Source organism: Bactrocera oleae, chromosome 4 (assembly GCF_042242935.1).
Source record: "Bactrocera oleae isolate idBacOlea1 chromosome 4, idBacOlea1, whole genome shotgun sequence".
Classification (NCBI taxonomy): Eukaryota; Metazoa; Arthropoda; class Insecta; order Diptera; family Tephritidae; genus Bactrocera; species Bactrocera oleae.
Genome location: NC_091538.1, coordinates 74,065,047 through 74,077,569, shown reverse-complemented (window position 1 = coordinate 74,077,569; position 12,523 = coordinate 74,065,047). Strand labels below are relative to the sequence as shown.

General features: G+C 39.5%; 1 protein-coding gene across 18 annotated transcripts in view; it reads left to right on the top strand.

The window, feature by feature from the left end:
- The window catches only part of Pka-R2 (cAMP-dependent protein kinase type II regulatory subunit), a 75,294-nt gene that overhangs the window by 53,553 nt on the left and 9,218 nt on the right, over positions 1–12,523 (top strand). For 17 of the 18 annotated variants that reach the window (XM_014230010.3, XM_014230018.3, XM_070108756.1 and 14 more), the window contains 2 exons: positions 10,795–10,976; positions 11,597–11,697. In XM_014230010.3, the coding sequence (XP_014085485.1) occupies positions 10,795–10,976; positions 11,597–11,697 (283 nt within the window). Of the gene's footprint in view, positions 1–7,947; positions 8,204–10,794; positions 10,977–11,596; positions 11,698–12,523 lie in introns of those variants that run through there. The other variant, XM_070108769.1, reaches the window with a different exon arrangement.

Below are 12,523 nucleotides of genomic sequence, written 5' to 3'. Positions count from 1 at the left end.
TCACCTAAAAGTGGGCGGTGCCACGCCCATTGTCTAATTTTAAAGTCGGTTCCTATAAAGTCATCTCATATCATCTCAGAGATAAAATTTTATGTCTCTGGCGTGTTTAGTTCTTGATTTATCGCGCTTTTAGTAGTTTTACCAGTACCGTTATATGGGGAGTGGGCGGGGTTGTCACCCGATTTCACCCATTTTCACACAGTCGATAGAGATGCTAAAAACATTTATTCCCAACGTCCGGTTCGGTTTCAAAACGTCTGATTGCGTCTGCAGTTAATCAGAATATAACCGATGAATTGCTATAGAATTTCAAAATGTCAAGCGGTATTTTGTGTTTTCATTCACAGTGGTTCCTCCAGCTATCTGCTGGAGCTCTGTTGGCACCTAGGGAACACACGTTCGTTCTAGTTCAATGGTCCCCTCGTTCAAAGAGAAAACAAAATCTAGCAGTCTCTTCTTGTTGTTCTACAGAACCGCACCAACCACTTGAACTTTCAGTCTCTTAATTTCGATAATACGTGCATATTTTCATGAACTAAAGATCAACTAGTAAGTAGTAGTAAGACCTGCTAGTTTCGCGCTGGTGACAATACCCACTCACTTTATTACTTGAAACTATCCACATATGTATAAATATGTATGTATATATCTATCTACTTACCTTTGGTTGTGGCATAATTTACATACGTGAACAAAATTTCTAACAGTCCTTGTGCCTCTCGGCTTTTGAATATCGTGAATGTCATGGCCTTCGCACGAATATTGTGGCATTTCATTATGCTTCTATTAGCTTGGCTTTTTGGCATTTTTGGTAACCGGTGTTTTGTATGTTGTGTGTTATTATAGGTGTGGTTTCGAGGAATATATTCACTTTGACACATGACATCGGTGATAATGCTTGCATGCAAATGCTTTGGATTTTTTCTCCTGACATTCGACTCAATGTTAAAATTAAATTAAAATGCATAACGGCTTTTTCGACAAAAACTTTTCATACAAATTTAGTTGTACCATTATATATGTATGTATGTAGTCTTGACTCTTTTTCTACAATGGCCAATTAAATTAGCAAAATGACTATGCCCATATTCAAACTTATCAATTTCTTGTACCTTCTCACCACTCTGCATGCTTTATTACCCACATGAACGCACTTCCACTTCGATTTCCCCACATGCCATATCTTGCAACGACGGGTCAAGTGGCATTTATTAGGTTAGTTTGTTCAGATTATGGACGCTTCTCATTATGTGTCAGCAACTTTGTATACGCTCACAATATTATTATTATCATTGTTGTTGTTGTTTTAGTATCCTTCGTGCAGTCTTTGTTCCCAACATTCTAAATGTGTGCTTGTTTTGTTGTCTTTACGCTCGATCGAACTTGGTCAAAAGCGCTTCACCCAAGCATTTGACCCGCTTTGCTCCGACTTTGCCCACTTCACTTTGCCTGCCACAATTTGCGCAGAGATTAATCAGCTTCGTCCCCTGTTTCCGCTGTCGCGCCGTTAGTTTATTTTAGCGACAGCAGCTGTCAGCATTGTGGCCAACATCGCTTCACTAACAGTTCGGTTCTGGATTGTGCGAACAACTTACCTCATTAAAAAACTATTAATTATTTGATCATTCGCTCTAGCGGTAGGTGAGCCAGGTGGTGCTGCTGTCGAAACATAAGCCATGCCAATCATCTCAAATATCTTGTGAGCGTTTGCATAAATGTCTGCTTATCGGTTGCTATTATTATATTTTTGTTATTGCTTATTGAAATGTGAAAAGGTAAATGATGTTCAGATTCTGCCTAACACATTTGGTGGGTCTTCAAATTCAAATGTGATTTCTCGGCAACTTGATAGGCTCACATCTAAGAAATCAGAGCCGCCAAACAATTCATATGAGTTGAAGTCAATTTTGCATGTCAGAAATGCTGCTCACATCAGATTGTGACTAGAGATGAAAAATTTATCCATTGCGACCGTTCTAAACGATCAAATGTGAAAACCGACTTACCAGATAAAACGGGTGTAATCATTAATGATGAACAATATCGACAATAACTTATCAAATTGAAGCGAGTGATTGCTGAAGGTCCGGAAGTAGCGACACGAAGAAATAATTTACATCATGACAACGCTCGGCCTCATGTTGCAAGACCGCTTGAAAATAATTTCCCTGACCCGTCTTATGGCCCAGACCTTGCCCCTTCTGACCACTCTTTGTTCCGGACCATGCAGCACTCGCTCACTGAAATACGGTTCACATCAAAACAGAGTATCAAAAAATTAATTGATTCATTCTTGGTCGCCAAGCCGGCGCAGTTCTTCTGGGCTGGAATCCACAAACTGCCAGAAAGATGGGAAAAGGTTACGATTTGCTTTTGCTTTGTTTCCCCAGTTAAAATCATTAAAAATACTCCAGTAAATAGAAGCAAGTTTGTGGACCCAAACTAGAGGTGTGGTAAGAGTGTACAATACATGGTTATAATATAAATTCGAATTATGTTACAATTTATGTATAAACCCAAAGTTCTTGCTGACGATGCTACCCGAAGCTTTCACTGCTCGAAGCGAATCATCGATATGCGCTGGCATAAACGGTCATACGGCTCTGGGTATGTGTAAGCAGTGGCTTACAACCTTCAATGTCCTCTGAACGCATTTAAACGTACACTCATAGGAATTATTATTCATTGTAAATAGTTAAGTTTATTTTGCTTGATGGCTCGTGTGTAGCGCCATTAGAAGAATGTATAAATATACATAGTACACACTTTCTTAACCACACGCATACATAGGCATTGTGCTCAGTGCTGAGTGCTGGGCCACCTACTAGTATTGATTGCCGCCAGTCAATCATGCGACATCAAAGCTTCTGCACACTGACAATGCCGCTTTCATTCGAGAGCAGGAGCAGCATCTACCTGTGTTCTCTATTCCATGGGCTCCTAATTGTACAATAACTGCTTCAGCCCTCCTCCATTTCTGGGAGATTGCTAAGCTGCTCTGTGGAGGCATCTCATCCATTTTGTATCGCATGACTTCTTCTTATGTTCTAACTCATCCTTCGAATTATTTTCCGTTTATAAGGAATAGCTTTGCATTTTAATAGCGACGCTACAAGCCACTGCTTCACATGTTTGGCTGTGTATGTGTGTGTGAGGGATGAGCTCTTGTCAGCCATTAACAACGTTTTAATACAGTTTATTCGAGTGCGCCGTCGCTTTCCCTCACAAATCCTACCTTCGTTAAATAGCTAACTGTTCTAACGAGGCAATGAGTGAAAGTAGTCAACAATAATTTTGTTGTATTGGTTTGATGGTTTTGTACATCCGCTTTGCCACTAGAACAATATTTTTTTCCTCGGCTTGTTCCTTCTTACTGACCAGAGTGTGAGTGCTACCTTAATATAAAGGGTGCTTCGTTAAGTAGGTACGGCTATTATTATACAATATTACTAAAAGCTGGTATATGGAAACTTTTAAGAACATGGAGTTATTGATCGTATTTTAAGAAAGTTTCGCAAAAACGGTAATATTTAAAAAACGAATTAGTTATCGATTCCTTTTTGAGTTTAATCGTCCGTTAATAAAGAAAATCATAACATTTTTAATTCTTATAATAACAAAACCAATCACCCGTTATTATATCCGCTAATTTCTTGTGTTTGGGTGTTTATAAGAGCTTTATGCTTCTGGTTAAGTTGACACGTACAGCTCTTAAACTTGTTGGATTCTGTGGTTTCAGTCCAAAACAACTTATGTGAAGACACCCCTCAGTTTATTCCGGGGCCTATCGTTGTGTATTTCAAGTCGCTTCATTGACTTCCTCTCTTTTTTCCACTCCAGTGGGTCCATACACATATACGTACAAGCATCCTACCATACATACATATATACATAAGTAAGCTCGCTTAGATGGCGGCAAGGTCCAACCGTAGCTGCAGTCGTTCGACGTCCAGTGTAGCTGTCGGTTCGGCTTTGGAGACACTTATGAAAATTTAACTCGCTGTCTTGTGCTTGTAGAGTTTCAAGCGTTGCGCTGTCGTTCTGTTCATGACGGTATTTGTGAAGGACGTGCTGCTAATTAATTGCGCTCCCCATTGGTACTCGCGCGCGGCTTTGTCGCTTAATTATCGAAACTTTGCAAAGCTCGACGCATCACTTTGGATTATTCTGTCGCAACCACACCATAAGCGTTATTTGCATAAAACGTCAGCCAAAGTGGCGAGCTTGTTAGTGACAGCACTTTGCCTATAATAAGCAAAGGTGATTTGCCAGTTCGAATTTCTCGAAAAGCAGCAAAAACAACAAAATTATAAAAAAAAATTTGCATATCTGAAGGCGCGTAAGCGGACGCCCGCGAAAAGTGTTGGCAAAATTTATCGCCGCTTATTGCGACCCCGTTGACGCGTTTGTACATCGCAAGTAGACAAAAGTGCGCACCTGTTACGCATCAAGTGCAAATTATCGCAGTGTCCGTTTTAGTGAAATTCCCCGAGGCGTTGGGGCAAATTTACAGTGTTTTGCGAATTTCGCGTACTTGGCTGACAACGGTGACGAGAACTCGCTATCATCGTCTGTGTTGCTGCTGGTGGCACTTGGCAGTATTATTTTAGGTTTTATTTCGTTTCATTTGCTCTGCTTGCTTTGCGCCCACACTTGTTTGCCGTTTAAGATTGGCGACATAATGCGATTAAATTAATGCAATGCTTAATTAACCCAGAAAAGCACAAGCACGGATCATAAAAATTGCCATTAAGCGCGGAACAACAATTAACAATTATGGGCACACACGCACACACCTTTCGAGGTTCTGCATATCATATTATCTTGTCATCCAACACAAACACCCTCATTATCTTCCTTTCGCTTTCGTAGTCTCCTGTGTGCCACTTCGCCTTCTTCGATTTCGGACTTCAATACCTCGTTTGTAGAGTATCAACTGCGTTTGATTTAATTTAATAAAGTCTCCTACCGCCCAGGCAAACCCTCTAGCTGCACTGTGCTCTGTGATAAGGCGACCTCATCTAGTTCGCGTTACTAAAGCGGACATGTTTTTGACGTCAAAACTGTCAAGTCTGTCAAGTTTGTCAATTTTCTTGACTTTCGTAATTTAACGTTAGTTCAATTCAATATTTTATACCTCGACAGGACTGTCTCTGACTTTATAGTAGACGTTCAGCTTCGCTTGAGCTCTCAAATGGAATATTTTTCATTGCTTTCTATCCTACAACCTTTAGATTTGAGCTGCATCGAAATTAAAAAAAGTTTTTTCTTCACCGCTTTCGCTTGAAATTGTAAACTGGCCCCCAATTTTTATGCATATACAATATATATATAAAGACTTTAAGAACGCCCCTTTCGTAACACATTTCACAGCAGTATTTCCGTGAGAGGCTGAATATGTAAAAATCCTCCAAGGTTAAACCATTTTCACCGTGTGTCGTTTAAAATAAATATATATTTGTATATAAAGTAAAATTTGCGTTCTTTAATTTTCAAATGTGTATATACGTACAAATGCTTATATATTTAATCTCCACATATTCCATTTAATTATTTCGCCACTGAGGTCCTACCTGCATGACTGAGCTACTGGTAACCTTCGCTCCTTTCCGGCGCTTGCAAGCTCATTTCACTTTCGTTTACTTAATTTTTGTCTGAATTTCAAGTATGATTATTATATACTTGTATAGTATATAATATAATTATTACTACAGTATGTGTTTTTGTGATATATTCCTTCAGTTTTTCAACCGTTATTTATGGGGAGCCCCAGTTAAAATTTTGGAAAGCTCCCATGAAATAAAATGTTGCAGTAAAATACTGTCGATAACAGTGAAAACCCCAATTATCATACATAAGAGTACACCCTGGGTGCATTAGGACCTCCCATCCGAGCTCCTGGCGTTGTCCTGATGGAACATAATTAGGCCTCTGTATGGATGAGTGCTGCCTTCAAGCGGTCCAGAACCAACAGCCTTCCTGGCCGTCAATCAGGTCTTGGCCACCATCTGGGCCGCTTCCCCGAGCTTTGACCACGACCGTTTGAGCTCGATGTTGTCATAAGTGACCCATTTTTCATCGCCAGTCACAATCCGCTTCAGTAAAGTGTCGATTTTGTTGCGATTCTGCAGCGATTTGCAGATGGAAATTCGGTCCATCATGTTTTTGCGTTAGTTCGTGTGACACCCAAAAATCGAGCTCCTTTTTGAATCCAAGGTTATGCAAATGGTTCCAAACGGTTTTCTGGCTTATCTTTAGTTCCTCAGCAACTAAATAAGTGCTCATGTGACGGTCTGTTTCCACTATTTCCATGATTTTATCGCAGTTTTCGCCGACAGGCCTCCCGACGCGTGGTGCATCTTTGACATCGAAATTACCGGAACAGAACCTAGCAAACCACCTTTGTGCTACACGTTCGTTTACAGTATCGGGCCCATAAACTAAATTAATTTTTTCAGCCGCCTTGGCTTCTTTTTCGCCTTGATTGAAGAAAACTTGTAAAATATAGAGAACTTTCTCTTTGCTGGTGTCCATCTTTGACGAGCGCTCACAACGTACTGAGTCAATCAATCGAAAAACTGTCAAAGATAAACTTTTAGCGCGAATAAACAGAGTATACAAGTATTAAGTTTACCATGATGTTTGTAACACCCAAAAAGAAACGTCAAAGACCCTATAAAGTGTATATATAAATGCTAAGTCGAAAAAGTCATGTCCGTCCGTCTGTATACAAACTAGTTTTTCAGTTTTTGAGGTATCGATTTGAAATTCTTCACCCGTCCTTTTCTCACTAAGAAGCTCATTTGTCGTAACGGGCGACATCGGACCACTATAGCATATAGCTAACATACAAATTGACCGATCAAAGTTCTTGTAAGGAATTTTTTTCTATTTGTGAAGGGTGTTATAGCTTCAATTCCGAAGTTAATGTTTCTTCTTCTTACTTAGTCATATACGGTAGAGGTTTACGTAGAACGAATGCCTAGATGGTCGATATTGTTTGTGGTATGTTCTAGCTACTTTTATCTTTCACCTAATTCAACACCCCTTCAATGCCTAACCCAGATCTTTCATACAATGCGCGTTCACATCGGTTTTTACTGAGGGGTGGGTACGGGAGAGCAGCTTGTTATTGCTTATTGAACATTGCCAGGGATACGCAACTGGATTATGTCGAGGCTTATGTCATTTGTTGTTGTATTTTGCACATCTTCGCTGCAGATTAGCAGCTGCATTCCTAATCCATCCGCTGCTGCAAATTCGCTTTTTACTGCCCGCAATTTGTAGGTGTGGTAGGGCGGTCCCGGACTTACGGCAGTCATGTCCTGGGTTCTATATTTAGTCGCTTTAGCTGGAAACTTTGCACTGAACTTATTTTATATGTCGCACTTCTCTGTTGCTTGTAGTTGTAATGTTTACATATACATGTATACATATATATGTATGTGTGTGCGATTGCCAGTGTGGGAGCGCGCGTGCGTTAATAATGCCAATAACAACAAGATTTTTTAAAGGTAATATATGCAGCAACTGGCAGCATGATTTACTCTATATACCGACTCATGCGTGTGTGTATATGTGCTTCCGTGCAACACTAACAGCAACATTAAGCAGTGCAAGTTCACAAATAGCTCCAATTAAAAACAAAAAGAAAAGTACAAACTAACAACAACTAATACAATCAAGTGCGGAATAACTACTTAAGCAAAAATAAACTGCGCCAAGCAGCAACAGCATCAACAACCAGGCATCCGTATGCCCGCCCTCGCCCACATACCGCCACCTTCGAAGCAGTGAAGCATTCGCACATTCGCACAAAATTTAATTAAACCACTCAAGTGTGCGCGTACTGGCAAAGCACAAACTCACCAACGCCAGCACGCCGTAGCTTGCGCGCGCGTCCGTGGGCGTTACTGCATATCTTCGCATTCCGTGCGCATCAGCTGAATACCCACGCGCTCGTGCAGGCGCCCGAGTCGTTACTATAGCCACGCACAGCACGGGCGCGAAAACGCTTTTGACAGCGTGGCGCATTGCTTATAGCTGCGTGCAGTTTACTGGGAACGCGTAATTGCTTGTGGCACGCCAGCCTGCTGCCCCTGTACCTCTTCCACAGTCGGTTGTGTTCGTCACTGTTCGTTGTCATCGCCAGCGTTTCGCCCGGAAATGGCATCTCAAGTTTCCACTGCCAGTATGCTTCTCGGTAAGCTAAAAATACCCAACACCCACTTATTAAGTACAATTATTAAGCTTATTATTATGACGCCGCTGTCATTAAGCACTCACGTGAACACAAAACCGAACTCCCGGCTATACAAGTGCCAATCATAGCTTGCAGTTGAAATCAGAGCTAATTGTTGAAAGAGAAACAACAAAACCATTTACTAAAGATATGTTGCTCACAACCGTCGAAGGTCTTCAATATAATTATTAGGCTAAATTTCCAAGAGTTTGAATACACTCCTAACTTAACTAACTGCAAGCATCGGGTTATCGAACCACGTCTATAATAAATTAACTCTCTGAGAGCGCTGACTTCTATATACTGCAGTATTTCGTTAATCAATAGTTGCTAAAGACTTTAAACCATAAGAGATCATATCGATTTGAAGTATTTTTCCGACTGCAGCTTAAACTATGACAGATTCGTGTTTTCATTTTAGATACAGCGTCGAGTATCGAGTATAAAGCGCGGAGGTTAATCAGGGAAATTTACTTTAAAAATATTTTAAACTTTCTTTCACGAAATTTTGTGGATACAATTACAAGTAAAAATATCAAATTTTTAAAGATCTTTTCATTAGGCTTCTGCAATGTTCTACAGTATGCTTATCGATAATGAAATTCGCTTTCCAAAGTTTCTTCGTTGAGAAATCATGCTGCTCACAATAAGTGCTGCCCCATCTAGCTGAATGCAGAAAATGCCACGAGTGCTTCGGAGCGTTCCCAATTCATACGCTTCCACATCTTCAAATTGGAATTGCAACATGATTGCAGGAATTAAACGCCAAAGTGCATTCTTAATTGAGATGCGTAAATTAATTGCGCTTTAATACACCCATGAATTGGGGGACGCACGGTCCGGCAATTAGAAGGCAAACGCAAAGAAAATTATGAATGCCACATGGGAATATCAAGCTTGTAGCGTCATTATTGTTGTTTTGCTGTAGTTGCTTGCCTTTGCTTTTGTGGCAAACGCATTGTTGTTGTTGTTGTTGTTTATAGTTGCTGTTATTGTTGCACTTAAAGGAAAATGAATTCCGATTCGGTGAGTCCTTTTGCCGCGGACAATGCTTGAAAGGGCGAGTGAGTGAAGAAGCGGAAGAGTGGCAGTAAATGAAAGAAAAGGAATCCGTAGTACAGAGCTTTAACATATTTTATTAATATGAGTTTGCCTGGGGGATATTATGTCCCCAGGGATGCTCTTCTCTGATTTTGATTTTATTTCTGCTTTACTTACATACAAACAAGTTCACATCTCAGTGTCGGCAGAAGATAGTCTTATAGAATCTAGTTAATGAAGAGTTTGGAAAAAGAAAATGTTTTATGCTCAGATAGTGCTTTCAAGAACAATGTCTTTATAACTGCAAATATAATAATATCTCGGTTGATATCGAAAGTTCTACAATACCCCAAGGGATATTGAAAACCCGAAACATTTTCTGTGAAAGCCATTTAGAAGGACTACATTGACGATCGAAGAAAAGAAAAGCTTGATATACATACTTACATACATATCCACATATCTATAGTATATTTTGCGGTTAACTCTAACTCTATATATAATACACACACATGCATACTTTTATTTGCGTAAGTGTGCATGCAACACATTGAACAAGTGAACATTCTGCACGCGTTTGCAAGCGTTTTAATTAAATTTGATGAAATTTCCACTTGTTAGCTGTAAATATTTGCAGTGGGCCAAACTGGGGTCGTGAACTTTTCTATCACCAAATTGCAATATTTACTTGATGTGGCTTTGTGAGTATATAGGTCCATAAGACGTCTTTAGACGGGAGAATAATACAATAACACTGAACATTTTAAAATCAATTAATTTTTTGTTATTTCGAGATGCATATTCGATGTAGATAGTAAAATTTGGTAATGTTTGTATGTAATGAATTTATTTGAAAATTAATTGAAGACTTTATTGCAAACAACATCACGTCCAACCAAACTTTGTCCCTTTTATAGCATTTGAGTCATTTAACTTAACTTTCGTTAGCTCTTAACTTGTCATCTGCAAAAAGGGGGTTTCCCTCTCCATCGAAAGGAAATGTTCACATTTGCCTTTATATGTGATTTTTAAGTGTGAAACATCGCACTTTGTTGCGCCGACCGTTGCTCTTCTAACGCAACCAACAACGCCGGCTGTCCGAGTCTGCATTTCGAAGAAAGTCCGTTCAAAATGATTTATGCTAGCGCAAATTGCCCGTGAAGTCTCGCACATTTATTCATTTAAAGTGCAAATCATTTAATTTAATTAAGTTTTTGACGGAGAACCGCTTATTTTGCATATTAAGTGCGACATCGTAGCGTCCAGCATGGCGTATGAGTAATGCATGCACTCACGCACACACACAAACACCCACAGATACTCACATAGCGTACAAATTTATTACGCGACTTAGTTAGAGGGATTTGGATGCTGGAAGCGGTGCCATTCGAATTCCCGACAAAACATTTATACACACACAAAAGTTCTTTACATCCTGAATTTAAGAATAAGAATTTGGTCATTTTGGGGTTGAAAGCGCTAATTTTCCTTGTTAAATTGTTTATCTTCAGAGCCTGTTCGCCGTTTTACCACACGCCGCAAATCCGTATTTGCCGAAGCCTATGATCCAGAAAACGACGCCGACGATGACGAGGCCGAACGCAAGATCTATCCCAAATCAGATGAGCAACGCGCACGTCTAACCGATTCGGTGAAGAATGTACTGTTATTCCGTTCCTTGGACGATGAACAGGTGAGTGTGAGCCATCAGCGACACAAATACATACACACATCCATATGCATATCGTCTAATTACATTTCATATGCGGTTTTCTGTTGCGTTTGAACTGAACACATTCGGTAGAACATCGCAAATAAGGTGCTTTTCTTCACTCACGCCAATTGACTTTTAATGAGGTAGTTTTCGCGAAATACAGCTGGAATGTTTAAGACCATTTAGTTAGCTCAACGTGTGCATGCACTACCTTTGATGCAACCTACGCATACACTTGTAACACCTGTTTAAAATTTGCTCAAATCGCTAAACAAACTTGTATTGTTAAACAAACAGCAACACAAATAAAAACTAAAGTAGAACGACGCATTCCGCGCTGCGTATGGAGCATGAATTGCTGCTGCCAGTTAGTAGAAGCCTAATGGTTTCATGAGAATTTTTAAGGCTAGTCTCCACAGTTTTCCTCCCGTAGAGAGACTAAAAATAGATTCGAACAATATATCACTTTAAATACACACACACATAAATTTCAATATATGTTCCTTATTGTTCTCAAATATGAAATAAGTTCCACAGAGACAGACATGCAAATTCTTGAACACATACATATCTACATTAAAATGTTTGTTTTTTCTTAGATGAATCAAGTATTGGACGCCATGTTTGAGAAGCGAGTGCAGCCGGAGGAGTTCATCATTCGCCAGGGTGATGACGGCGATAATTTCTATGTTATTGAGTCGTGAGTATCGCATTTCAATTATGGTATCGTCAGGCGGAGTGGTGAGTGAGTGAAATTCTGTGGCTAAACGAGGATTGCTGAGCGCTCATTCTCCGTCTTTATGCAGAATTAATTATTTCCTGCATTCCTATAAATGAAATTGAAATGGAATAGATTTTATGTATGTTGCATTTACATAAGCGACAATGGATTGAGTTGGTAAAAGGAATTAAATAATGAAGTATCCCATTCAAGTTGACGTTGTTCGTCTAAAAGTAACGTTGAGTAGAGGTCACCACTCTCGAAGTTAGGCCCTTTAGTACGGACGTTTCGGCAACTACCTCATATTGAAATCGCCAGGCAAAGTATGTCGCTCCGTTCCATAGACCGCAACTCGGCCGTGGTAAAATCTTATGAGAAGTTTTTGGGTACATTAATAAAGAGTTGGCACAGCGCAAAGTAATTGTCATATATCGTTCAAACGTTGTGTCAAAGAACGTGATATTTAAACATGAAGAAAAGTAATTCGAATTAAATTTGTTTAGATATATTAATGAATGTATTAATTTAAGACGGAAAATTAGACGATTCTCGTTTGTCTTCGAAAAGTCATCTCACCAGCTGCGATGTTATAAATCATTTAATCACAATAGAATTTATTTTTTATTTTACCTGAGCTTGAGCACTTTCTTCATTTTAATCAAAGTTGCCAAATTATAAGGTGTTTAAAACAGTTACTATTTAAGACTTACTGTCTCATAAAGCCCCTCAGTCGTTCGAATTGTGCTTTAAGCTTGCAAAAACCTACATTTTGTTGTTAAATTACTTCAAGATGTAGGCCACCATA